Source organism: Octopus sinensis, linkage group LG3, assembly GCF_006345805.1.
Source record: "Octopus sinensis linkage group LG3, ASM634580v1, whole genome shotgun sequence".
Taxonomy (NCBI): Eukaryota; Metazoa; Mollusca; class Cephalopoda; order Octopoda; family Octopodidae; genus Octopus; species Octopus sinensis.
In genome coordinates, this window is record NC_042999.1 from 145,237,770 (window position 1) to 145,263,202 (window position 25,433).

A 25,433-nucleotide genomic window follows, 5' to 3' on the forward strand; every position below is an offset into this window, starting at 1 on the left:
ATAAAACTGAAATAGTTAACTTTAGTTGAGACAATATGAAAGCAAGAATTTCAATAATTGCAGGTTTTTGGGTGAAATGGCAGGAAGCATCGACAAAGATATGGTTAAGATAATAAAACTTCGGATTGAAGGGAGTGTTCGTCCTATATTATTCCGGTTTTATCTCTTTCTTGTATACCTGTGATGATGATAGTAGAATGCACTAATGTGACTCCCATAACCGTTTAGATTGTGGAAGTATGATCAAATACTTCGTATGATAGTAAATGATTACTTTGTAGTTGGTGATTTTTAACAAGCAGTTATTATTAGTCTTTTTAAAAAAGAAATCCATTCTAAGTTGAAACTCACCCCCACTTCTTCGACTCATTTAACTTACCTCCACAACTTGGAGTCCAAAGAAAGAATTAGTTCCTGTGGCTGAAGCTAGACCTAAGTTTTTTATAGTCGGCACATCATGGGGGTTATGAAACAATACCTTTAGGCCGACACTTTTCTGACCTCCTGACATATATTCATACTGCTCCACATTTAAGGTGAGTTGCAGGCCGTTTTCAATCCCTACAATAAAAAAAAAACATCATTAGAAAAAACAAAACAAAACATTTTTTACATTGACGTAAGGCCACATATTTGTAGAAAAGAGGATATAGTTAGTTGAATCGTCTCCAGTACTTATTTTATTGACCTTAGAAATGATGCAAGGTAAACTTGATATCAACAGTATTTGAACCAAAAATGTAGAGTATTAGAACACAACATATTTTAGCTCAGTATCTCGATTGTTTTTACAACTCTACCTACTAATGATTAAAAAAATTGCTCCCAATGGCCTTTAAGAAGTTATAGAAGACAAGATCGGATGGTACACAAGTATATTATTGGAACTAATATTATTGTTTGAGAGGAATATTTCAAAAATATTTACACGTACGCTACAGTTCAATCGATTTTATCTTCAATCATCGGTATCTTATTCTTGGATATGTACATAGTACAGAATTGGATTTGAACTGGAAACCTAATTCGAATCCAGTTTCATATTCTATACATATAAAATATTAAAAAATATGTTCTTATCTAAATATAAGTCAGGCAGAAGCACAAAATTAAATGTTGTTCTTCGTCTAGTCAAGCATTCCGTAATTTCTGTCAAATTACCACCCTTATTTATCGTGTTGATAATCCTTTCTGCTAAAGTCACATCGCCAGGAATTTTATCGACCTCGCAAGGATGAAAGACCAAGTCGACCTCAGCGGCATTTGAACATTAATCCTATTAATTATTTTAAATTTAGACGCAAAAGAAGGGGTGGGGGCATAGTTACTCAGATCGACTCATGTTATGATTGGAATACGAGTCAACGAGGGTGCATTTGCGTGGTACTTCGACGTCCTAGAAACAGCAGCTAAATATTCCTCAAACTAAACACTACTCTTTTTGAAAAAGAATAATACGTTGGATTTGTAGCGAAAGGTATCTATAAAAAGGCGGGATGGCCATAGCTGAGATACTTTTGATCTTCAATTTTTTAGATTAAAGCTAACCTGGAACTAAGTATTACCCGGCACAAAGTATATATCGAGAAAGACAAGGTAATCGGGTAGGGATTTGAACTCGTGACCGAGAAACTTAACCGTTTTATTATTTTAGTCATATACATCACTTAGTAGTTTTTATTAATCATACCATTCCGCACACATGAAGGACATTTACATTTAAATAAACTATCGTTGCACAAAGCATTTAGATTAGTTTTGTTTGATTTCAACTCATTTGTGAATTGTTTAATCTAGAACTTGTTTCTGCAACCGAGTAGAAATGTTGTGGTTGCGTAGAAAAGATCAAAATATTTTCGTGTGATTTAATATAAATTTCAGAGTTATTTGGTGATGGTAGTAAACACCGACAAGCCCTGGGTTGTCAGCGCTCACAAATCTCTTATCTTTCGATTTCCATTAGAATAGTTTTCCCGATGATACCAAGGTATTTGGAAAAACTACGAATATCTCAATTCGTCTATGATTTATTAGATAGTATTTCATAATACACCCTGTATTAGATACTAACACTGACTTAACTATTGTTCAGTATTGTTGGAGCGCCGGGCAAAATGCTTTACTCTTTTACTTGTTTCAGTCATTTGACTGTGGCCATGCCGGAGTACAGCCTTTAGTCGAACAAATCGACCCTAGGATTTATTTTTTGCAAGCCTAGTACTTATTCTATCGGTTTCTTGTGCCGAACTGCTAAATTATGGGGACGAAGCGATGATGAAGGGTGGGGAACAAACACAGACACACAAATATATACATACTTACACACACACACACACATATATATATATATATATATATATATATATATATATATATGACGGGCTTCTTTCAGTTTCCGTCTACCAAATATACTCACAAGGCTTTGGTCGGCCCGAGGTTACAGTAGAAGACACATGCCCAAGGTGGAAAGCAGTGGGACTGAACCCAGAACCATGTGGTTGGGAAGCAAGCTTCTTATTACACAGCTACTCTTGCTCTTATGCTTAGCGGCATTCCATCCGTTTTTACGTTCTGAGTTCAAATTCCTCGAAGTAGACTTTGTCTTTCATCTCTTCAGGGTCGCTAAAATAAATACCTGTTAAATACTGGGATCGATGTATTCGACTTACCCCTCCCCCTCGAAATAACTAGTTTGGGTTCAAAGTTTGAAACCGATATATTCCTCACCGTTATTTCAACTGTTTAATGCCTCCTACACTGAATGCATTAACTTTACTAGTACTTAAAAAAAAAAATTATGTGGATGACATCTCTGATGTTATTCAACTGATACATAAATTGTTCAACAGACCTGATGAGGCTACTTTGACAGGGTTTGAAGCATCTGTGTTGAAGCCATAACAAACTCCTTCGTCGGTGAATATTGTAGTGAAATTCTCAGGTCCACATCTCTCACTGCTCCAGTGACAGCTGATAATGAGACAAATATTTTGAATTGTAGCAAGAATACAACAAGACGTCAATTATGTACAGCGACATTTTGGCAGCGAAAAGACTTCAGTAAAATTAGAAATAGTATGAAAAAAGCTTTACGTGTGTCTCTTGTCTTTTAGTTGTTTCAGTCATTGGACAGCGTCTTGGAGAATTTAGTCGAATAGATCGACCTCGGTACTTACTTTTTAAAGTCTGCTTCTTATTCTATCGGTCTCTTTTGCTAAACTGCTAAATGGAGGGGATGTAAACAAACACCGATTGTCAAGCAGTGGCGGCGAACAAACGTAAGCGCAAAGGCGCGCGCGCACACGCACACACACACACACACACACTTCGAGACTACGTGGTTACAAAACGAGCTTTTTGATCAAACAATCATGCTTGCGTCTATAATATAAATATTATAGATGGGAGGGACACCTTAGAATTGACAAATGTTTTATTGTTGTGGTTGTTAGCTCAGATCATCATAAATCCAATCTATCATTGAAAGTGTTTCAATAAACTGAAAAAAGAGAACCCGTCCTTTATTTTCTCAATTTATGGGGCCATATAGATTATAAAGGGTTTCGTTGTAAAATTTATGCAATTTAAGATGTGATTTGAGTCTCATCAATTACGTGTGTTCTCCCACAAAAAAAACCATGTAAAACTTCCACATGTTATTTCAGTAAGAGTTATCTTTGACTCAGTGACATATGTAGGTGCTGTCTAGCCGTAGATCAGAACTCATCAAGCAGATCTGAGATGGAAATGCATTGCAGCCGTGACCTTCTTTCTTTTTGCGCGTCTGTAATTATATCATTTTATGTTTTCGTCCGTTATAAGGCAACAAGGAATGATTTAAAGAAAAATTTTCTGTCATTTTTAGTGTTATCGAGCAAAGAGGTGGTGACTTGTCTCAATGACCCATAAACAATATCTGGGTCATTTTGAAGGTGGCGAGCTGGCAGAAACGTTAGCACACCGGGCAAAATGCTTAACAGTATTTCGTCTATCTTTACGTTCTGAGTTAAAACATTCTGAGGTCGACTTTGCCTTTCATTCTTTCGGGGGTCGATATATTAAGTACCAATTGTGTACTGAGGTCGATCTAATTGACTGGCCTTTCCCCAAAAATTTCGGGCCTAGTGCCTAGAGTATAAAAGAATATCTGGAACATTTTTGAACCATTTGAAATTGTTTCGGAACTCTTTAATCAAAATAACTGACTACCACTTCAAAAACAGTGTAGTAGTTTGTCAGCATTAATGGATAAGAACTAAGACCAAAGGTATTTCGGCCATGATCATCTCGTTTTGTTTTCATATATGCTATACTCTGCACTTCGTTGTCCAGTGCATCAATTTTTAAGACGGCAGGATTACTTGAGCAAGATATGCTTACTGTTTTTAGCGCATGGAGCGACCACGCAGAAGCTCTCTCAGTAGTTTCGAAAACAATGATCTAAACTTTAGATCATTCAGATTCTCAAGCAATACAGCGTTCGAAGAAATATTTTCAGGAAAAAAAAAACACTTTTGAAGGGGAAATTATGATTTACATTGGAAATTAAACGAATTATAAACACTACCGTCAGAATAGATAACCACTTAAATCCAGTGTTATTTCATTTAACGACAATAGCATTAATATTTATTAGATCATTTAGCATCTTCAAGTGAACGTTGAAAAAAGTGGTGGGAAGGGGGCAAGCTTTTGGAAAACCTCATACGCAGCAAAATTTCAATCCCTGTTGAAACAAACTTTACTTAATTTCTGGCCCTCGCTAAGAAAACTGTCACACTCCATTGTAAAAAGGGGAGAATAGTCAACATCGCATTACTTTTTATTCAAATTAAAGCTCTGCATCTATTCAAAAGAAACCGATATCCACTCGATATGTGATAAATAGTATTATTTAGAATAATAATACTATACACGATTTCGATCACTCCATTTATGTCACTAATTTACCGTAAATAAGGAAAGCCTCAACATCATTTTTGTTTCTTGTAATGTTTTAATGATAAGCTTACAATACATATCACAAATTCTCTCATTGGCTATTGAAGGAAAAATGAACACCATCCCATCTCTTATATATCTCTAAGGTCAATCACCCACTAGTGAGTACTACTCATTATGAAATGATACACAATAGACTCTGTCTCATAAATTATCATTTTATCATATTAGTACAAAAAAGCAGCAAATCGTAAGAATCGTTACAGCATCAACCAAAATCCCTATTGTTAATTAATTCTTGTTTTAAGTTCTGAGTTCAAATCCTACCAAAATGAACTTCGCCTTTCCGGATTCAATAAAATAAAGTACCAAACATGTACTGGGTCGATTTAATGACTTAGCCCTTTGCATATCATCAATGCCTTTTGCTTTTGTTAGAAACGGTTAAATAATCACAAAAATTCGCATGTTTAGGGAAGTGATGCAGTCGATTGAAATAACCGTATACAGTAACGGGTACTTATTTAAACAATGCCATGCAGGATTTGAACTTATGATGTGGAGGGGCGGATTAAATATTAAAAGGCATTTAATCTAGTATACTACAACGTCTGTCATTCTATGTGACTGACGAAAAATTTTGTTGATAGAAGTTCAAGCGATCGATAAATACATATAGATAAATATATGGATATAAGTAGATAGATAGAAATGAATAAATAAAAATAGATAGATAGCCATATATATATATATATATATATATATATATATATATATATATATATATATATATATATATATAGGTAGATATAAATAGATATTTAGATATATATATAGGTAGATATAATAGATATTTAGATATACAGGCGGAGAGGTATAAATCGATAGAGAGGTAATGTGTGACTTTGTAATCATTGGACTACTTACTCTATTATCATATCTTCTTTAGTATGAGATATTCGTTGACGAAGATCTCTCTCGGAGATATTCAGTGCCTCGGCTTGCTGGATGAACTCAGAAGAAAATGCAATGCTCCTGTTTTCTGCCTTGTTGACATTTTCAATCATTCTGTATATGCCTAATTTATAAGCCTCGGTGGCCCTGAAAGCAAATAAATATCAACGGTTGAAATAACATCACTAACGAATACGCGTGATGCAGCTTTTGTATGTGAATAAACAATTAATTCTACTAGAAGCTCAGGAAGCACAGTTCTTATGCACTTTCGACAATCAATATATGGATTGTCAAGAACTGCCGATTTGACCTGCTAAAGTAAGAGAAAAAAGTATTTGAGAATACGAATAAGCAACCAGCCATTTACCACTTTGTAGTTTGATTTTTAACCTTAGAACTTCGTTGTTGAAAGAGTTTTGTTAACGTAGCAAAGATTACCATTTTCTTCTGAATACAAATGTAAAATTCTTTTTTACTACACTTGATGTTGCGTAACCAAAGATGCGATGCCTATCATAGATTTACCGAAATAGCGGTAAATCATCTAAAATAAATAAATCAATCAAAGAGTTGAAAAATATTAATAATTAGATAAAAATGTAAGGGGATATACATAAATTGGTAGAATGTTAATTAGCCGTTGTTTCACGTTAACTACTGATTTAAATTAACTACAGCGCCATGTTAAATAACAATCGTACCGTCTTAACTAATTAGTGTATCAAGTTAGTTATCGACGACATTTAGTTAACAAACAAGCAAAGCATGTTATCGACGCAATACACCGTGTTACCTAACCACTATATCAAGTTAACTAACCACACAATAGTGTTAACTAACCGTTATTCTGTTACCTATCCACTGCCCAATGTTATTGAACAACTACATTGCTCATTAATTTCTCCACCTTGTTAAATAACCCTGCACGAAGTTAAATTAACCATATATCATGTTAACTAACTGTTGTTCTTCTTTCGTTAAAAATAACCAAGACTTTCTCAGCCAATACTGACGCAGGGTCCATCACCAACAACGTGTGACATTTGAATAAATATTCATCCTCAGACATTAATATTTCTTACCAGCTGTTTCAGTCTTCCAGTCTTTGTCCTGTCTTCTGTATCCTATAAATATTAGAATATCCTTTAATATCTCATTTAATGAGATAATACATCGGACATGATTTGACCATTAGCCACCAGGTGACATTCAGTTTATTGATAATTTTACTTCTACTCATGTAAGAAGAACTTTTTCTCGCTTTATTTGTTTTTAAAACTTGTTGTTTACCACCTTTAATTACACGTCTGATCGAGCAGACGTATGAATAAAGGTGTTCCAGCTTTTCCATCAGGTGTTTTTGAATATTCAGGATGTCTTTTACCAACGTGCCTTTCCCATTTAATTTAAAGACTTTAGAATATGATATAGAAGAAATTTGGCTGTTATTTCTAGTAGATCGAACGACAGTGTGTACGTGCCTGTTGTTGAGTCAAATTGGTATTGTCGGTTTTCTTCACCGTCACTCACTCACCCATTTTGCTGTCCACATCATCCTTTTCCTCTCTATATCCTTCCTCTTCTATATATATATATATATATATTTTCTGTTGTTTCTTCTACCAGTACAGTTTTGTTGTTCTGCTAATTCAAAAGTGTTCTCGATTAACCTGAATATTATTTATATAAATATTTGCCCAAATATTTGAATTAAGAATGGCAGGTGAAAAAATAGGTGAAAAAAATCAAAGGCCAAAAAATATTTCTAATTTTCGAGCGAAATAAAAATAAAATATATCTAAAAAGAATTGTTTATTTTCTACTTGTTACTAGTTATTAGTGAATTAGGCATCAACAGAGAACCATTCTTTAAGCTAAGCCGTTTATAGAAAAACATGATTCTGTAATGAGAGAGTGGGGAGAGGAGGACCGAAAATGACAACTGAATTTATAGAAATAATAGTTTAGCGAACATACTAAAGAACACTTTATCACATTGTATTGATGTTTTTCAATATTTTTCTCCTGATAAACACGTTTTATGGTTTGATGATGCAGAAGTAACACACGTGTGGTTCATTGCTGGAATATACACAGCAAAAAAAAAAAGGTAATTCAAATTAATTCTCCCCCACCCCGAACCAAGCGAGGCCGTGTGTGTGTGTATGTGTGTGTGTGTGTGTGTGTGTGTGTGAATAAGAAAAAACATATCTACTGAGAGAAAAGTATGCTATTGAAATAAATTATCTTTTACATACATCTTTATTAAATCACTGAGGACAAATCCTTGCAATGACCTCAAGCTTTCCCATATCTTAAAATTATAACCAGAAATAATTAGGAAGTTGTTGAAAAAAATCAATAAATTAGATAATTTTTTTTTAATAACATAAATATGTTTATGGAGAGGAAAATATTGAAAAAACATCAATACATGTGAGAGTGGCAAAGAAATTGGAAGAGTGATCGTAGGATGTGCTAGAAACAACAACCAAATCTCTCTCAAATCACACACTTTCTCGTCTGAAAATATTTGCAGTTTTTCTTTTCTTTTTAACCGAAAAGGCTTTTCCCATGGTTTTTAAGTGCATAGTTTTAAGAAAATTGGTCAAAATTAATCCCGGAAGGGGAGGAAAGAGGAGGGATGAAGGTGTGTGTGTGTGTGTATATATATATGTGAAAAAAACCCCCATAAATTTTCGAAACTCTTTTCATATAAAGATTCCCCACATCATTTCAAAGGCCATGGTGAAATAAAAATTGGAAAATTCCCCGTCAAAACAGAGAAATTCTAACTTGTATGGGCATCCTGATCCGAAATTTCGTCTTGAAATGAATTTGTCTTCAAATTTTACCGCGTTGTCTTACAAATTGACGATTGTACTGAATGTTACGACTGGAATATTACTCAAACAATGTAGACAATAATGACCAAAGAAGCATAAACCATTCCTAAACTTGGAGGATATCTGAAAACAACAACTCTGTACGAAACAGCAAGTATCCATACAAGTGGTGACAAAGCAGTGGGGAGTGGGCAACTTGTTCACACTGCCAAACTGCACTAAGTATTAGCTTGTGCATTATAGGAATCAACGGAGGCTTGGTATATCTGAAACTATATTTGCGCACCATGGGTTTAGTTGATCAGAACTGACATGGGGTTACATAGCAATCGTAACCAGTAATGCAGGAGCGTATATTCAATCGATTGAAGTGTTTTTTTTCTCACAAATGTATAACCTCATGCTAAACTTATATAAATCAACGCTAATTAACGTATACCATTATCGCGGAAGCCGCGAACAACAGCGAAATTTGAACTGAGACACTGAAACATCGAAGTAGTATAGCAAGCCTTGTAGTTCGTTGGCCTACACCTTAATCACATTGGTCATTCTCAATATCCTGAAATGCTATTTAAAAGGAAGCTCATGGTGACCAGTGGTCAAAAACGTGTTTCAGAACGATAAAATATAAAGGCCTTCAAGATATAATGAAATCGTTTGTGCTTGCTAGATCTGTTTAACGCCTTGTGTAACAACATCCTTGGGTCTTAAGTGCACTTAGTAGAGTTCACTCTGTTCCAAGCGGTCAGTCTAAGTCTCCAGCTTAGTGATAATTCCTTTCTCAATCTCCGAAGATCTACAAGAAGATCATTGGCACTCTCCTTTCTTCTCTTACAAAATCGTAAAAACAGAACTATTACGAATGTTCTCAATGTTAGTTGCCAGATGTTAAGTGACTAGATTCTTTCACGTGGTTGTAAAATAATGAAATGCTGTTGATTAATAATATGCAGTCCATCAATAACAGTTGTTTTATGCAGCGAAAAATTTAAGGCAGTTTCTTAAGCACCGTAGCAGTCGGCTGCGTCTATAGAATATCATATAATAGCAAGGAGATTAACAGTACCAGTTCTGTAAAAACCATTCATGACCAAGACACTCTTAATCCTTAAATAACTCAGTACACCTAGCCGAAAACAGGTACCATAAGACTTGTAACAGCTCAGTGTTGGAAGCATTAACAGTTTTTTTACAATTATTTTACCATTTGAAATGTAGGATGCCGAATACCAATTATAATGTTAGTGTTTTGATTTTTATGCTCTTAACTAGTTTAATTTTAGGGAACAATCATCACAGTTGTGGGAAATATTTAAGTTAAAACAGAAGATGGAGAATCGGGACAGTAATTCATATAATTTCTGTATAAATGTTGCTAGCAGTTAAGAAGAGTACCGTAACTTTTACATATAGCTTGCAATGTTATTTGCAATCCCTACAGTGACTCTGGAGAATTCCTTCTGTATACAGTTAGGCTGACCATATTCTCTGTCTGCTTTACAATTATATCGAAATTCCAGGCCTGTTTATAAGCTGTGTGTGATGGCTGGTGTCCATTTGCTCATTCCACGTTAAAATCATCGTGCACAGTTGAAAAGGTATGAATATCATAACTGCATTTCCTTCACCTATCAAACCAATAAGCTTGAACATTTGTCGATAGATATCTTTAATTAACATAAGCTCGAGTAATTTCATATCTGTGTTAATCTTCATATCAAAACATCTGTAACTAAAGACCCCCGGCCTTTCTTATTTTCAAACGTACTGTATTTAGAACTATATTATTTAATGTAATCTTTGCAGAAAGTTGATATCTTCACTTAAATGTCTTAGTAAAGGTTAAAGAGTGAAATTATAGGCTATTTCAGAACATTGACATCTCTAACTTGAAAGTAATACTTCAAAACGTTGATACTTCTCTTTTAACAATTTCGTCCTCCTTCATATTTGAAATAAAAGCTCTGCTTTTATACTACGAAGCCAACTCCTGCTAGAGAGATGCGAGAAGGAAATTAAGAAACAATGATTGTTGCGCAGGACAATGCGAAGATCCAGTGGTACAGTGCTAGTAATAAAATAATATTTACTAATATTGATAGAAAGTAAGACATTTTTGAGACGGGCTGTAGTTAGGCCATCTACTCCTCTAGTTTATAAAATGATATTTTGGCAGAGGATAAATAATCAAACTAGCTATTGGATTCTCTGTGAAACAAAATTACTGATATTTCAAACAAATCTTCTTTAGAGAGAAAATATTGTTTAAATGGTTACGGCGCAGTGAGAACCTAGGTTTTATATTCTCTGCCTGCTTTACAACTAAATTCCAGGCCTGTTTTATCAAAAGTTGAGAACTTGATGAAATCACTTTTGCCGACGTAGATCACTGCTCGTTTCATCGGATTATGGTTTATATTGGCTGAGTAATTCTGTTGGTATCGAGTCGATTCTATAACTCTCCACCTTCAGCAATCAGCCTTACGTTTATGCAAGAAGTGAATATATTGTAAGTTAGCGCATGCGTCACTGAGTAAGAGATAACATCTGACGGCCGTGAACGCCATGATGCTTCCATCTCCAGCTGGAAAAAAACAAACGTCACAAGCAAAAGGCACGGCATTGTATCAGCAGCAATTCACTGCATCAAACATACGATATTGAGTCTGTCTTGAACTTACCTAAATTTATTCTGATTGCATATGGTAATTGTTGGGAAAAGCAACGAGTCATTGTAATTAACATCCAAGAGGACACTGACTGGATATTGGTAGAAGTATAGAATACGGTCAAGGATCTGAAATAAAGCCGCAGCTACACATGTCATCAAGAGGAGTAACCAAATCACCCTGGAGAAAACAAAACAAAGAAATAGCAACAACAAATAAAATCTTAAATAAAAAGGAAACTATTCTGATTAAACAGTCCTTGGTGTTTAGTCAATAATTACATATTTACTAGAGTGTTACCCTAACCTTCGTCATATGTTAAGTAACTATGAAAGTATACTTGGATAATATCAGGTAATGTGGAATACATACAATAACCATAATTGGACTTTAATCAAGAATTTTGGTGCTTGTACAAAATGACGAAATGAATGCTAATTTCAAAAGAAAAATATTAATTGCCTTAAAAAGTTAAATAAAATTAGATAAAAATTAAACAATTTTTCTCATTTTTATAATTCTTCCCATAACTGCTCCGACACTGACTACCTCCTTTCTTCTTCCTCCTTTACTACCTCTTTCTCTGTCAGTAATTCTTTCTCTCTCACTCTCTATATGAAACGTTTCTTTACTTGTTGCTTGCTACCAAGCTTAGTATGCACTCTTTATGTTAAGTCTCTCGGAATCTCTCTTTTACTATTTTATTTCTTTATTGCCCACAAGGGATAAACATAGAAGGGACAAACAATGACAGACAAAGGGGTTAAATCGATTACATCGACCCCAGTGCGTAACTGGTACTTAATTTATCGACCCCCGAAAGGATGAAAGGCAAAGTCGCTCTTGTTTACTATTTTCTCGCAGTCTCTGTACCTTGCCTTATAATAATTCTGTTTGACATTACGTTACTTAGCCCGTCGATAACGCTTTCACATGATTAGTTGAAGGGAAAGAGAGGAGAAAGAAAAGGAGAGAGAAAAAGAGGATAAGGCGAAGAGTGAGGCAGAAAGAGAGAGAGAGAGAGAGAGAGAGAGAGAGAAAGAAAAGACGGAGAGAGAAGCACCCATGACGTGTGGTAGGGGGAACGTAATACTTATTACATAGTTAAAAAGTCAATTGAAGGTAGTGATATAGAGGAGGTTTAGGAATATAATTTTAATAGAGGGGTGATATTCTGATGGTGAGATTAAAGAGAGAGAGAGAGAGAGAGAGAGAGAGAGAGAGAGAGAGAGAGAGAGAGAGAGAGGTGGTGGAGGTGGTGATGGTGAGTACATAGTGAAAAGTGTATTTTTTTAATTGAACAAAGTTTTTTTATATCACCTATCACTTAACGCACGCGCATCTTAAACTTGCCATTCGCTTTAGAAAGAAACCAATATCCCGTTCACCTGTCACATGCAATGATTATCAATAAATTAGAAAGGCAGACATTTGATAAAGAGGTTCTGTTCTTCCTTGAACCTGTATTCAGCCATGGTCAGCTATATGTTGCATTCTGAATGTTTCGCAAATTATCTGATGTGAGAGTTAAAGTTATCAACACTGACAAACAAGTCTGCAAAGAAGTATTGGATTGAAAGGTGTACGCAAACTGAAATGTGTATTGGCTTTGACCCATCGCCTTGGCTTATAAGTTACCATCGATGTAGTTTTCAGAGTGCGCCATTTTGCATTAAATTTTTACCCCCGTGAAATTGTGACCCCTATATTTTACATATAAAATAATTTTTTTTACTCTAAAATTTTTGTTTTCTAGATATGAAATTGTGACCATGTAAATTTTAAAACGTAATTTTTTCTGTTTATGGGGAAAATGGAAAAATAAGAGTGAACATTTATTTTATGAGTGCTGTGTCTATAAAATTGTGCATAAAGTATATAAAGTATATATATAAAGTACATTAAGTAATCATAGTATTCCAATTTCCTTCACCTTTCATTGAATAGTAGATGAGCGACTATCTTTTGATACAGACACAACACAAGCTACGCTTTCAGGCTTTTTGGATAAAATTTTAAGGAATAATCTAATAAGTTTATTATTAATTCCATGAAATACTCACGGGTCCCGCTAATAAAGAATGATTAGCGAAATCAACCAACCAAACAACCAACCAGCCAACATTTATATCGGATCTTGTTACATGGAGATACACGATGACCTAGTCTTCAGTCGTGGTAACTGAATACGCCTTTACAATCACCGCGAACGATTTTCCACCTTGGGAAACTAACTTCTATTTCACCCACGGGCCAACCAAAACGTTGTGAATTAAATTTGATGGCTGGAAGACTTGCTTTTATTCTTGTTTGGTAAATTTAATCCACCGCTCTGTTTAGCACCGTAACCTGTTCCTCGTGTGCCTTTAGTGGGGTTTGCTCTACCTTATAAATTCAGGCAAAGTTTCTGGTTTGCGGACAACTTTCTTCTTTCCCCCTACAAGTTTGGGAGGTCATTGAAAGGTTCAAGGGCAAATATATTCCCCCTCCAATTAAATGATGAAAAAAATGTATATAAAATTATTTAGTTATTTTGTTTTACATTCTGAGTTGAAATACCACAGAATAAGGATCTATTTACCTTCAAAATTTTTCCTACGTGCTGATATATGAGAATATTTAGTTACGACACTTTACGCTCATAATACAAATCCTACCGATTCTTCAACATGACATTAACAATGATAATCAAAACAAATATTTATACATACTTCTGAGGCCTTTTGCTGCTTTCCGAGAAAGCATTTTTCAAGCCGTGCAAACTGCAGTTCATTGCAAAATGTAGAAACATGCTTGAAGGCTTTTCATCATCCGTAGGAACTTCGATGGTAGGACCTTCTTCTACATTTCCTTTTTCGAAGCGATTTCTGACTGAAGTCATGTCTAACGTATATCAGCGAACCTGTAAATAGAAACCACAGTGATTGTGACGATGATGATGATGATGAGAATTGGGTAGGTGAGAATGGTGGCGATCATGATTATAATCTTGATTATCATGATTATGATGAGCATAACCATCATGTCGGTCGTGAGGATATACTCATATTCAAGTACTTCCCATGTATATTTGGCCTGATTCTTTTCCAGATGTTGAGCCATGCTGTCTCCCACCAGGTAAGAGTAGAGACTTTGCCAGGACTACGACATGTTTTGTTGTCGCCGCCATATTTTTTGTCATACTGAAATAGTTACGCATTTATATTTCACATATAAGAATAATGACGATGATGGTAATAATAATAATAATACTTTCTACTATAGGCATAAAACCTGAAGTTTTGTGGGAAGGGGGACAATCAATCACATGGACCCCAGTATTTGACTGGTACTTAATTTATCGACCCCAAAAGGATGAACGGCAAAGTCGACCTCGGCGGAATTTGAATTCAGAACGTAGCGACAGACGAAATACCGCTAAGCATTTCGCCCGGCGTACTAACGTTTCTGCCAGCTCGCCGCCTTCTTACCTAATAATATTCAGAACTTCTGCCAGTTCACCGTCTTCGAGGGTAATAATAATAATAATAATAATAATAATAATAATAATAATAATAATAATATACACTTTTATAGATGATATAAAACTTTATGCGAAAAATGATAAGCGTACTGCTCGCATTTTCTCAAATGATGAAGGTTTGAAATTTAGGATTGAAAAGTGCGCTATATTGAAAATGAAACGATGAAGATTTGAAGGAAGCCTGGGAATTGAAATGCCAATTGGGCATACAGTGAAAGTGGTTGAGAAAGGACAGTTGTTTAAGTAATTTGAGTTACTGGAAGCAGATGAAATAAAATATGCAGAGATAAAACAAATTATCAGTAGGAGTAATTGTAGATTGGACCAAAAAGACACACGAAGACTTGTCAGAAAAACTAGAGAGCTATTGACAATGTATGAAACCCACTATCCGAAAGCTGATATTAACTGGTTGTACATGAAAACAGACCAGGCTGGAGGAGGCTTGAATTGCTGTGGAAGAGTGTGTACAGATGGAAAGAAAAAGCCTACAAAAATATTTACAGAACAGCACAGAGAAATTACTAAAGACAATGAATAAAGAACTGGTGATCAAGTGTAGAATAAGAGAAAAGGACAAGAATGAAATTCAAAGAGAGCTTGCTAAACAGAGTGAAGAGAAACCTTTGCATGGTCAGTTCTGGAATGCCACTGAGGATGTATGTGGAACAAAATCTTGGGCCTGGTTAAAAAAGGGGCTATTAAAAAAAGAAACAAATAGCTTTATTATAACAGCTCAAGATCAAGCGAAGAAAACAAACAACTTGAGAAAATATCTGTATGGGGAGAAAGTGTGAGAAAAATGTAGTGTCTGTGGAATTTGGAATGATACGGTAGCACAGATTGTTGCAGAATGTCTCAAGTTGACCAATGCAGTATATAAGAAATGGAGGCATGACCATGTGAAAGTTTTACACTGGAAGAATAATTATGATGATAGTAATAATAATAATAATAATAATAATATAATAATATAATAATAATAATAATAATAATACTTTCTACGATAGGCATAAGGCCTGAGTTTTTGAGGGAAGGGGGACAATCGATCACATCGAACCCAGTACTTGGCTGGTACTTAATTTATCGACCCTGAAAGGATGAAAGGCAAAGTCTACTTCCTCATCCATAGGAACTTCGACGGTAGGACCTTCTTCTTTTTGTCAGAAGTAGATATTTGAAGCTGGAGGTACATGGTATAATCATCGGGTCGAAAGAGTGTTGGAGTCGGAGAAATGCAAAATCTTTTGGGATTTTCCTATTGAAACGGGGAAGCTTCTGACAACGCAGAAAGTTTCACAAAACCTTTATATTTCAGGCGCAAAGGCCCGTCTTCAAAAGAAAACCCATAGAAACACAAAATCCAAAGTATAAGTGAAAATATCCTGCGTTCCTTTGTAGATAAAATGGCGTCATCAATGTTCACTTTCATAACTGGTAAAAGGAAAAAGAAAGAAAAACGGAAAAAAAATAGGCAAAAGAATACTTAGTGGAACAGTTTTGCATAAATGTGATGAAATTCACCTGTCATTTTATTCATTCCTCCAGTGCGTGATGTTTGTAATTCACAAATATATTTATCGTCATGCATTTTGAGGATTGAAAGTGTAGTAGTCAGACTATTTTCTGAGAATATGTACCTTCAGATGTTCCTTAAAATTGCAGCCGTTTGATGTAAGATGTTCGGAATGTTCCGTCAAAGTACTGCTGTTGTGCCCGACTTTATACCTATACCCGTTGAATCTTTTATTTAACTGTTAGTTTGTGCAACCAACATAAATCGTGTTGTGTTTGATGCATTCTACTGCGTATACCAAATGGGTATCTTTATAGATAATGAAGACAGTCAAATCCCTGCATGGTTATGAACCAATACTCTGGTTACAATTCCTTAATGACGTCTTTTTTTGTCTGAGAAGGGCCATGCAACACTTTAGTTATCCTTTTGCATCTGTGGGACCGTTACGCTAAAAACTATGCCTTCTCTTTGCTAGTTTACCCACATTAAGTTTTTTAATGTTATTGCAGGCGTTAGAAAACGAAATATTAGGTTTTCACGTGTTAGCGTGTGTGCTCTTGCTTCTACCAATAAAGTAGTTTTTATTGTCTCATTATTTTTCAATATATATTTTTTTGTTTTTAAGGCGGGGCGCTGGCAGAAACGTTAGCACGCCGGGCGAAATGATTTGTGGTATTTCGTCTATCTTTACGATCTCAGTTCAAATTTCGCCGAGGTCAATTTTGCCTTCCATCCTTTCGGGGTCGATAAATTAAGCACCAGTTGCGCACTGGGGTCGATCTAATCAACTGGCCCCCTCCCCCAAATTTCGGGCCCTGTGTCTAGAGTAGAAAAGAATATTTTTTTGTTTGTGTATATCCTGTGACACTAAAATTAAATTTTCATTTGTTTTCTTTCTTTATCACAAATATTTATGCGTAAAATCTCTTTCAGCTTTTATAAGAGGCGTTTGATGTTGCAGGCGCCATTCTTATATCTCCATACAGAAAACATGAATTGTGCAACCCCCCCCCCCCCCAAAAAAAAAAAACCCAGACAAGCAAACTATATCTGTCTTAATAAGAAATAAATTTCATTAGTTTGAGAATATTTTTTGCTGATAAAGTAATCTAATGTTTTGTATAAATCCTTCGTTCACATTTCTTAAATCCAACAGTTTGTTACTTCGATATGCAATAGTAGTAGTAGTAGTAGTAGTAGGAATGTTGTTCTTGATGATGATGATGATATTTTCTTGGTTTCGTACAAGGATACTGAAGAAGGGACATTCCGAATGCAAAAAGAAAAAAAGAAAGAACTCCAACAAAAATAAGTGTTACTTTAAGTGTAATATATATATATATATATATATATATATATATATATATATATATATATATATATATATATGTATGTATGTATGTATGTATGTATTAAAAAAATCAGACTATAAAACAATTATAGTTTAATAAATATAAGAGATACATATCGCTAGCGGCCATAGCTTGTGTATTACCGGAAGATATACGGGACGTAACTCCTTTTATAGCTAAGCCATTCTTATCTCAAAATTATTATTCATCACAGTTTTCCTCGTTTAATATAATGTTCTAACCGATTTATGTATATTAATACACACATACAATCTTTATAATCATTTATAGACTACACTAGGATATTGATTTCAAACAATGAGATATAAAAAACCTATTTCCGGTAAGAAAAGGTTTGGGGGTGATTTCTCTCAGACTATTTACTGGTTTTCAGAACTTATCTCTTATTCAGTTTCCTCCTACATAGACAATAAAAACGAAGTTGATCCCAACATAAATTTATCCTAACATAAAACTGATCTATGCAACAACTGTTGTCAAGTTGGTGTAATTCGTAGAAATAAGACACTCAACTTCGCTAGAAGATGAATTTCTGTATTAATTTACTCGAGTTCCTATGGGTGTTTTAAACGGTGTATTAGTATTTCAGCGAGTCATTAATTAAAACAACCTCAAATGTACCTATTAAAAGCATTTGGATGATAGGTACCTCTTTTCATTTTTAGTTTTAACTGTAAGAAAATCAGACCACGATATCAAACTTTCGAATTTGTTTGAAGCTTTCGAACAATAATGTGACCCTAAACAAAACTAAATGGTAATATAATCTAACATTAAGGCGGCGAGCTGGTAGAATCGTTAGCATACCGGGCAAAATGATTAGCGGCATTTCGTCCATCCTTACGTTCTGATTTCAAATTCTGCTGAATCGACTTTGCCTTTCATCCTTTCGGGGTTGACAAATTAAGCACCAGTGAAACACTGATTTCGATATAATCGACTTATCCACTTCCTAGAAATAGCTGGCCTTGAGTCAAAATTTGAAACCAATATAATCAAACAACAATTAACTTATATCATCTAACTTCACGTAGAGAATTGCAACGCTTGCTTAGGTTTGTCGCCTACTTTGTCAGAGTATCTTTTCTTACATTTCGAAACTAAGGCCCCCAGTCACTGCACGCTTCCCTCTACCTGATGAGGTTATGAGATGTAACAATTCTGTGGAAAATGATATTAAACAGAAACCTGTGGCTGCTATCGATAGTGATTTGCCTTTTACTGTTGAAAGAGAAACTACTCAAGTAACATTTTCACTTGATCTGTGGCATTCTTATTAAGGTCATTGAACACGTCTGTTGAAAAACTCCACATTCCAAAAAATTACGTACTCAGTCATACATATGGTGAGAAAATGGAAATATTTCCTCACGAAAAGTTTGTAATTTAGTAACAGATTTTATTTATGGTTGATAATAAAAACTGATGGACTTCGAGCACAAAGCTGATGACATTCTATACTGGAGAACCGAAGTTTCCTCTTTCTCATTCATTATAAACTATTGACCTGACTTTTTCAGCGGATCATGTCTTGACTACGGCTACTATATGAGATATATTATATATCTCGTGGATTTAGAATTAATACGCAGCTAATATACACCGTATATACTCGTGTAAAAGTCGAATATTTTAGACCACTTTTTATGGAGTCGACTGTTACATGGATACTACTTTTGAGGAGCTGAAATTCAAGCTAGAATCCGAACTACCGTATCAGCAGCAGAAGCCCAGCTGATCACTAAAAACGTAATGAATTACAGTAATATTATCAATTCTATGCATCAAAACACACACCCTAGTAAAATATAAAGGTCTAGCTAATAACCGAATATTTTTAGGCTTACCAAAGCCATACCTTGCAAGACTGGGGTTTGCCAGTGATCGCCAATAATGCTGCCCGTGAAATACGTTTCTCACCATGTAAACCTGTGTTTATTGTGTTTGAAGATGTATGCAGGCTTGCAGCATATTCTGTGCATACAATTTAGTAATGGTGGTGTAGCACCCATGTAGTACCCATGTGTAGTGCTCGCTATTAAATGGTGTTTTACTATAAGCACCGAGCATTCCATTATAAGCTCCAAACATTCCGCCTATCTAGCAGGCTACAGTACAGTAGCCACATAATTTTGTAACAGTGCTTTTTCTACGTACAGGATAATACGGTACCTTGACCCACAAATGTTGTCCGGTCGTTCATAAAATACTAGGATTGACTTTTATATGGGATCTATGAAAATTTCCCAAGTTTTTGGCCCAAAATAGGGGGTTGACTTTTACATGAGATCGACTCTTACTCTAGTATATACGGTAATTCTTTAGTTCCCTTTGATGATACGAAGAATGATTCATTTTATAAACTGCACAGCTTAATGTGTTCTGCTGAAAGTGTACATTTTGCTGAATGTGTCTGCAACAACTGCCATGTACATTATTTACATTTGACGGATATTTGTCCTCATCTTGTTTGTTGCTAACACAACGTTTCGGCTGATATACCCTCCAGCCGGGTGAGTAACCCGCTCTCTTAACCACGATGCCATATGCCCACGGGCATATGGCGTAGTGGTCAAGAGCGCAGGCTACTAACCTTAAGATTCCGAGTTCGATTCCAGGCAGTGACCTGAATAATAATAATAATAATAATAATAATAACAACAACGACGACGACGACAACAACAACAACAACAATAATATAAATGGACGAAATAAGATCGAAGCTATCAACACCTGGGCGATTTCACTCCTTAGATATGGAGTAGAGGTAATCGCATGGACAGTAGACGAACTAAACAGCTTCGACAGAAAGACAAGGAAGTTGCTAACTAGATATGAGTCACTCCACCCAAAAAGTGACACCAACAGACAGTATTTACCAAGAAAGAGGGGGAAGAGGACTAACTGGATGCGAACACAGCATTAGAGCAGAAGGTAACAACATAGCATGGTATGTAAAGAAACGCCACAGAACCGCTACTATTAGAAGTAGGGAGGTCAGGCTTGTGTAGGATGAAAGATTGCAAAGATAAAGCACTATACAAGAAATTGAAAGCGATGGAAACTGAAAATAGGTGGGTAAAGAAAAGAATGCATGGTCAATTTCATATGGATGTTGAAATAGATGCTCGTCTCGTACAAGTTAATTAACAAGCAGTCTGGAGCATTTCATAAACTTCTGTAGCGTTTTTACCCAGTTTAACAAAATCTTTATTGCACAACGAGCTTTCAAATTATCTTCACTTCCCGATGCACCCCTGCAAATTTGCCAGCTGCGACAAGCAGCGTATAGTAGTGTGTGTTCAAAATTCCGTCACAAGCCGTTTCCTTCGATCTGCAATAGCAAACGTTGGTAGGTCAGCTTATAAAATGTATAGTAATGATATACTAAAATTACAATAAGCAAGGGCAGTTATAACTGCCTCTGCTAAAGAAGTCTCAGACCTTGTGGAATGCACCTTGTATTTATCTCGTTATGTCCATAATTCAGAATTTCAATTGCTCCTAGAACACAGAGGGTTTGTAGAGGCCCATGACAGGCTCGTAAATGGCAGTGAATACACGGTTTTTCAGGTGATCACATCCCTGTAGATGTGTCAAACTTTGAGTAAGCTAAAGTTACTGTCACATCCCTGTAGATGTGACAGTAACTTTAGCTTACTCAAAGTTTGACAAATCTTTCTGAGTTCTGAAAGATATCTTTTGTAGGTCTTTATTGAACTATTGAATTTCCTCAAGTATAATTAGTTAATTTTTATAGCACTTACCGTTTATATTAGATGATTTGTCGGTCCAGGACAATTACCACAGCTTACGGTAGCGTTCAAAGCAACATATCCAAGTTAAGTCGGATGTGTTACTTTTGTACTTTTGTTATGTTTTTCTTGCTACCTCAAGTCAGCATAGGTGAAGCAGACCAATTATTAGAAGTGGTGTTATATTCTTTATTTGGAATGGCCAGTTTAACTGAAGCAGTAAATAGGGCGCCTGTGGTTAAAAAACGTGACATAGACCAAATTCGTTTGACACTCGCTGGAACATGTTTACATCCATAGCTTTTTACCATAATGTGAAGAATCCCGAGTGTGTAGCACATCATAAATCAACAAGAATGTGTAAGCAAGCATCTAAACTTTTTAATTCTGTTTTGATAAGCTGTGATCTGATTGGTTGCATTATATAATTTCATATAATTAATAACGAATGCTAAATTCATATAATTAACAACGAATGTCTGCTTATAGCTGCGATTTTTAATCTCTTAGACTTCATGGCACAGAAGAGGTTAAATGAAAAAGATTATAGGCTCCCTTAAATTAAATAAAGAAGCTGGAACCTGATTTTGCTTGGTGAGTTAAATAAATCTAAATTTTAGATTAAATTAAAATCATGAAAAATTATTACTTTGTTCTATTGATTACAATTGTAATAAAAAGTATGAATGACAGCTTTCAAATGGCTGAAGAATTCATATGGATTTTTTGCAGTTTTAGATTATATTTTATAAAAATTCACGGCACATGCAGACACCACTTATAGAGCATCAGTGCACTGTAAAATTTCAGGAATGACGAGACTTTGCAAAACCTGGCAATCTTCACATAGCGAATATCCTGCCTACTTTTTTTAATTGATAGCAAAATCAGTTGGATGTTATTGACTAGATATGGTATGTATGATTATGGTTTTTGTACGACGTACGAATTTAGCTTTTGGCTAATCTGAAAGTGAGTTGATAATGCAAACATACTTAGTCGAGGACAGTAAGTTAGAGTTGATCTTTCCAACATTGTGATGCTACATTACTTGTTTCACAGATAGACCCTTACTGCTGACGGACGATCTGTTCTGGAAACAAAGTTTTAGCAGTGACATACATACATACATACATACATACATACATACATACATACATACATACATACACGCACACATACACGCACACATATATGCATGTATATATATGCATATGTATCTATTTATATATATATATATTATATATATATGTATGTATGCATGCGAGGGAATGCTGAAAAGTTCTTGGCTTAGGGTAAAAGTAGATACAGAAGGATAAGTTAATTATAAATTTATTTAACATATTCCCCTCTTAGATTCATACAGTGATCCTTCAGGTTTTCTAAGCCCTATAAAAGAACTCGGAAGTTTGGACCACCAACCACGCCTTTCTCAATACGCTTAAAGCCAGGAACTTTTCATAACTTCGCATATGTATATATATATATATATATATATATATATATATATATATATATATATATATTATTGCTTTACTTTTCAGAGCGCTCGGTCTTGTTTGCTCTGGTTGATTCTGTGAGAGCGGACAGCAGGGTGTTGTTAGAGGTCTCACATTGTAAGCTTTGATAATTGGCTGTTAATATCGTGGAAGACATTCAGAACCCAAGTACCAATCACAAGATCCTAGCTGTTCCTAATGACTATATATATATATATATATATAATATATATATATATATATATATATATATATATATATATATATATATATATATATATATATATATATATACATCTATATATAAAGATAAAAGAATGGAGAATTATACTTTATTTAAACAGCTTATGCAAGTTTCGTTTGGAGTGGCAAATCAAAAATTCTACGAAACAGTAATCAAGCACATTAATCGGACCCATATTTGATGGACTAAGAATCTACTGAGATAGATAGAAAAATGTGACACCATCCTATCCTTATCAAAGCCATACCATACCGCTATATATATATATATATATATATAATATATATATATATATGTGTGTGTGTGTGTGTATTTATGTTTCTTATGTATGTATGCATGCTGCTTCCAGCCTGATAAACTTATAGCTAGCAAGATTTCCTTCTTATCCTTTTCTCTTATTCCACACTAGTACTAGTTGATCACTGGGGTTGATGTAATCGACTAGCCTCCACCTCGGAATTGCTAGCCTTGTGCTAAAATTTGAATCCAATATTTCATTACTCATAACAATTATTATTCTTGGTAGACTTATGTTTAATTGGCTTCTTAGCCTACAACACACAGTCTCACATCCGTTATACGACCGCATTAGACGCTGGGAAATCTTTTAGTGCATTTAAAAGTTAAATGCATTTTATACACTGGGAATTATGGTAACTGTCATTTGCTTTCAATTTACCGGCGCTAAGTGCAGGAAACATTCAAGGGAATACAATATGTGAATTAATACGCGAACTTGTGCAAATGACAATAATGCATAAGCACTCTTGGCACACTGCTCAGGACATGTGAACCAGAAATTCTCTTGGTTCTGTGGGAGATATTTGCTCTTATTTGTTTTTTTTTTTTGCTCTCGACTGTTGTCCTGTAATAATGTCAAGCTCAAGATCCTAAACTAAGTAGATTAACTCAATGAAGTACTCCGAATTAGTAGATGTTGAAAGTTTAAGGATGTAATTATTGGAGTGATGAAGGAAGATATTAAATAATTTATAACGGGAAGTTTTTGGAAAGGACTGTTACTGTTCTTTGCTAGTAATAACTGTGTAAATCCCCAAACTGAGCATCATTACTTAGTGCCAAAAGTTCTATCCTCTCTACTTCAAGTGGCAAATAGTAAAAACAATAGATTACGTATGCACACCAGTATAAGAGTGCATATGTGTGTGTGTGTGTGTATGTAATAAAATGATGGTGAATCCTTTATAGAATTATGACATTTTTATAGATTATGACATTTTTATAGAGTTTATAGAGATGAAAGATAACTGAATATATAATAAATGAATTCATAAAGAAAGAAAATCATTCTCAAAGGTTATCGTTAAACTTTAACATTGATCTAAACGACATTGTTCCAGAAGTTATGATATTTACAGTCCGCACCACACTTACCATAATTTTTGCTGATTTTCTTTGATATTGCATTTCTCGCTAGCTTCTTTTTCTCTTTTCTTTTGTACAATTTTGTGTAGTCGCCATTGTGTCTGGATTTCTCATGACTATTTCGTTCAAAGCTAGATGGGAAACTTAACGTTTTTTGCTGCTGCTGCTGCTGTTGCTGCTGCTGTTGCTGCTGCTGTTGCTGCTGCTGCTGCTGCTGCTGCTACTACTACTACTACTACTACTACTACTACTACTACTGCTGCTGCTGCTGCTGCTGCTGCTGTTCCTGCTGCTGTTCCTGCTGCTGTTCCTGCTGCTGCTACCGCTGCTGCTGCTGTTGCTGCTGCTGCTGCTGCTGCTACTACCACTACTACTACTACTACTACTACTACTACTACTACACTACTACTACTGCAGCTGTTACCGCTACTACTACTACTACTACTACTACTACTACTACTACTACTACTACTACTCTCTTACTCTTTTACTTGTTTCAGTCATTTGACTGCGGCCATGCTGGATCACCGCCTTTAGTCGAGCAAATCGACCCCGGGACTTATTCTTTGTAAGCCCAGTACTTATTCTATCAGTCTCTTTTGCCGAACCGCTAAGTGACGGGGACGTAAACACACCAGCATCGGTTGTCAAGCAATGCGAGGGGGACAAACACAGACACACAAACACATACACACACACACACACACACACTTAGAAA

At 35.2% G+C, this 25,433-nt stretch overlaps 1 protein-coding gene across 3 annotated transcripts in view; it reads right to left on the minus strand.

Moving 5' to 3' along the window:
• LOC115209554 overlaps nt 1-25,433 on the minus strand; it is a 72,632-nt gene that overhangs the window by 25,425 nt on the left and 21,774 nt on the right. For 2 of the 3 annotated variants that reach the window (XM_036501460.1, XM_029777989.2), the window contains exons 2-6: nt 14,128-14,318; nt 11,429-11,596; nt 5,869-6,042; nt 2,852-2,970; nt 380-561 (exon numbers count right to left, since the gene is read on the minus strand). In XM_036501460.1, the coding sequence (XP_036357353.1) occupies nt 380-561; nt 2,852-2,970; nt 5,869-6,042; nt 11,429-11,596; nt 14,128-14,297 (813 nt within the window). In that variant the 5' untranslated portion in view covers nt 14,298-14,318. The remainder of the gene's footprint in view (nt 1-379; nt 562-2,851; nt 2,971-5,868; nt 6,043-11,428; nt 11,597-14,127; nt 14,319-25,433) is intronic. The other variant, XM_036501461.1, reaches the window with a different exon arrangement.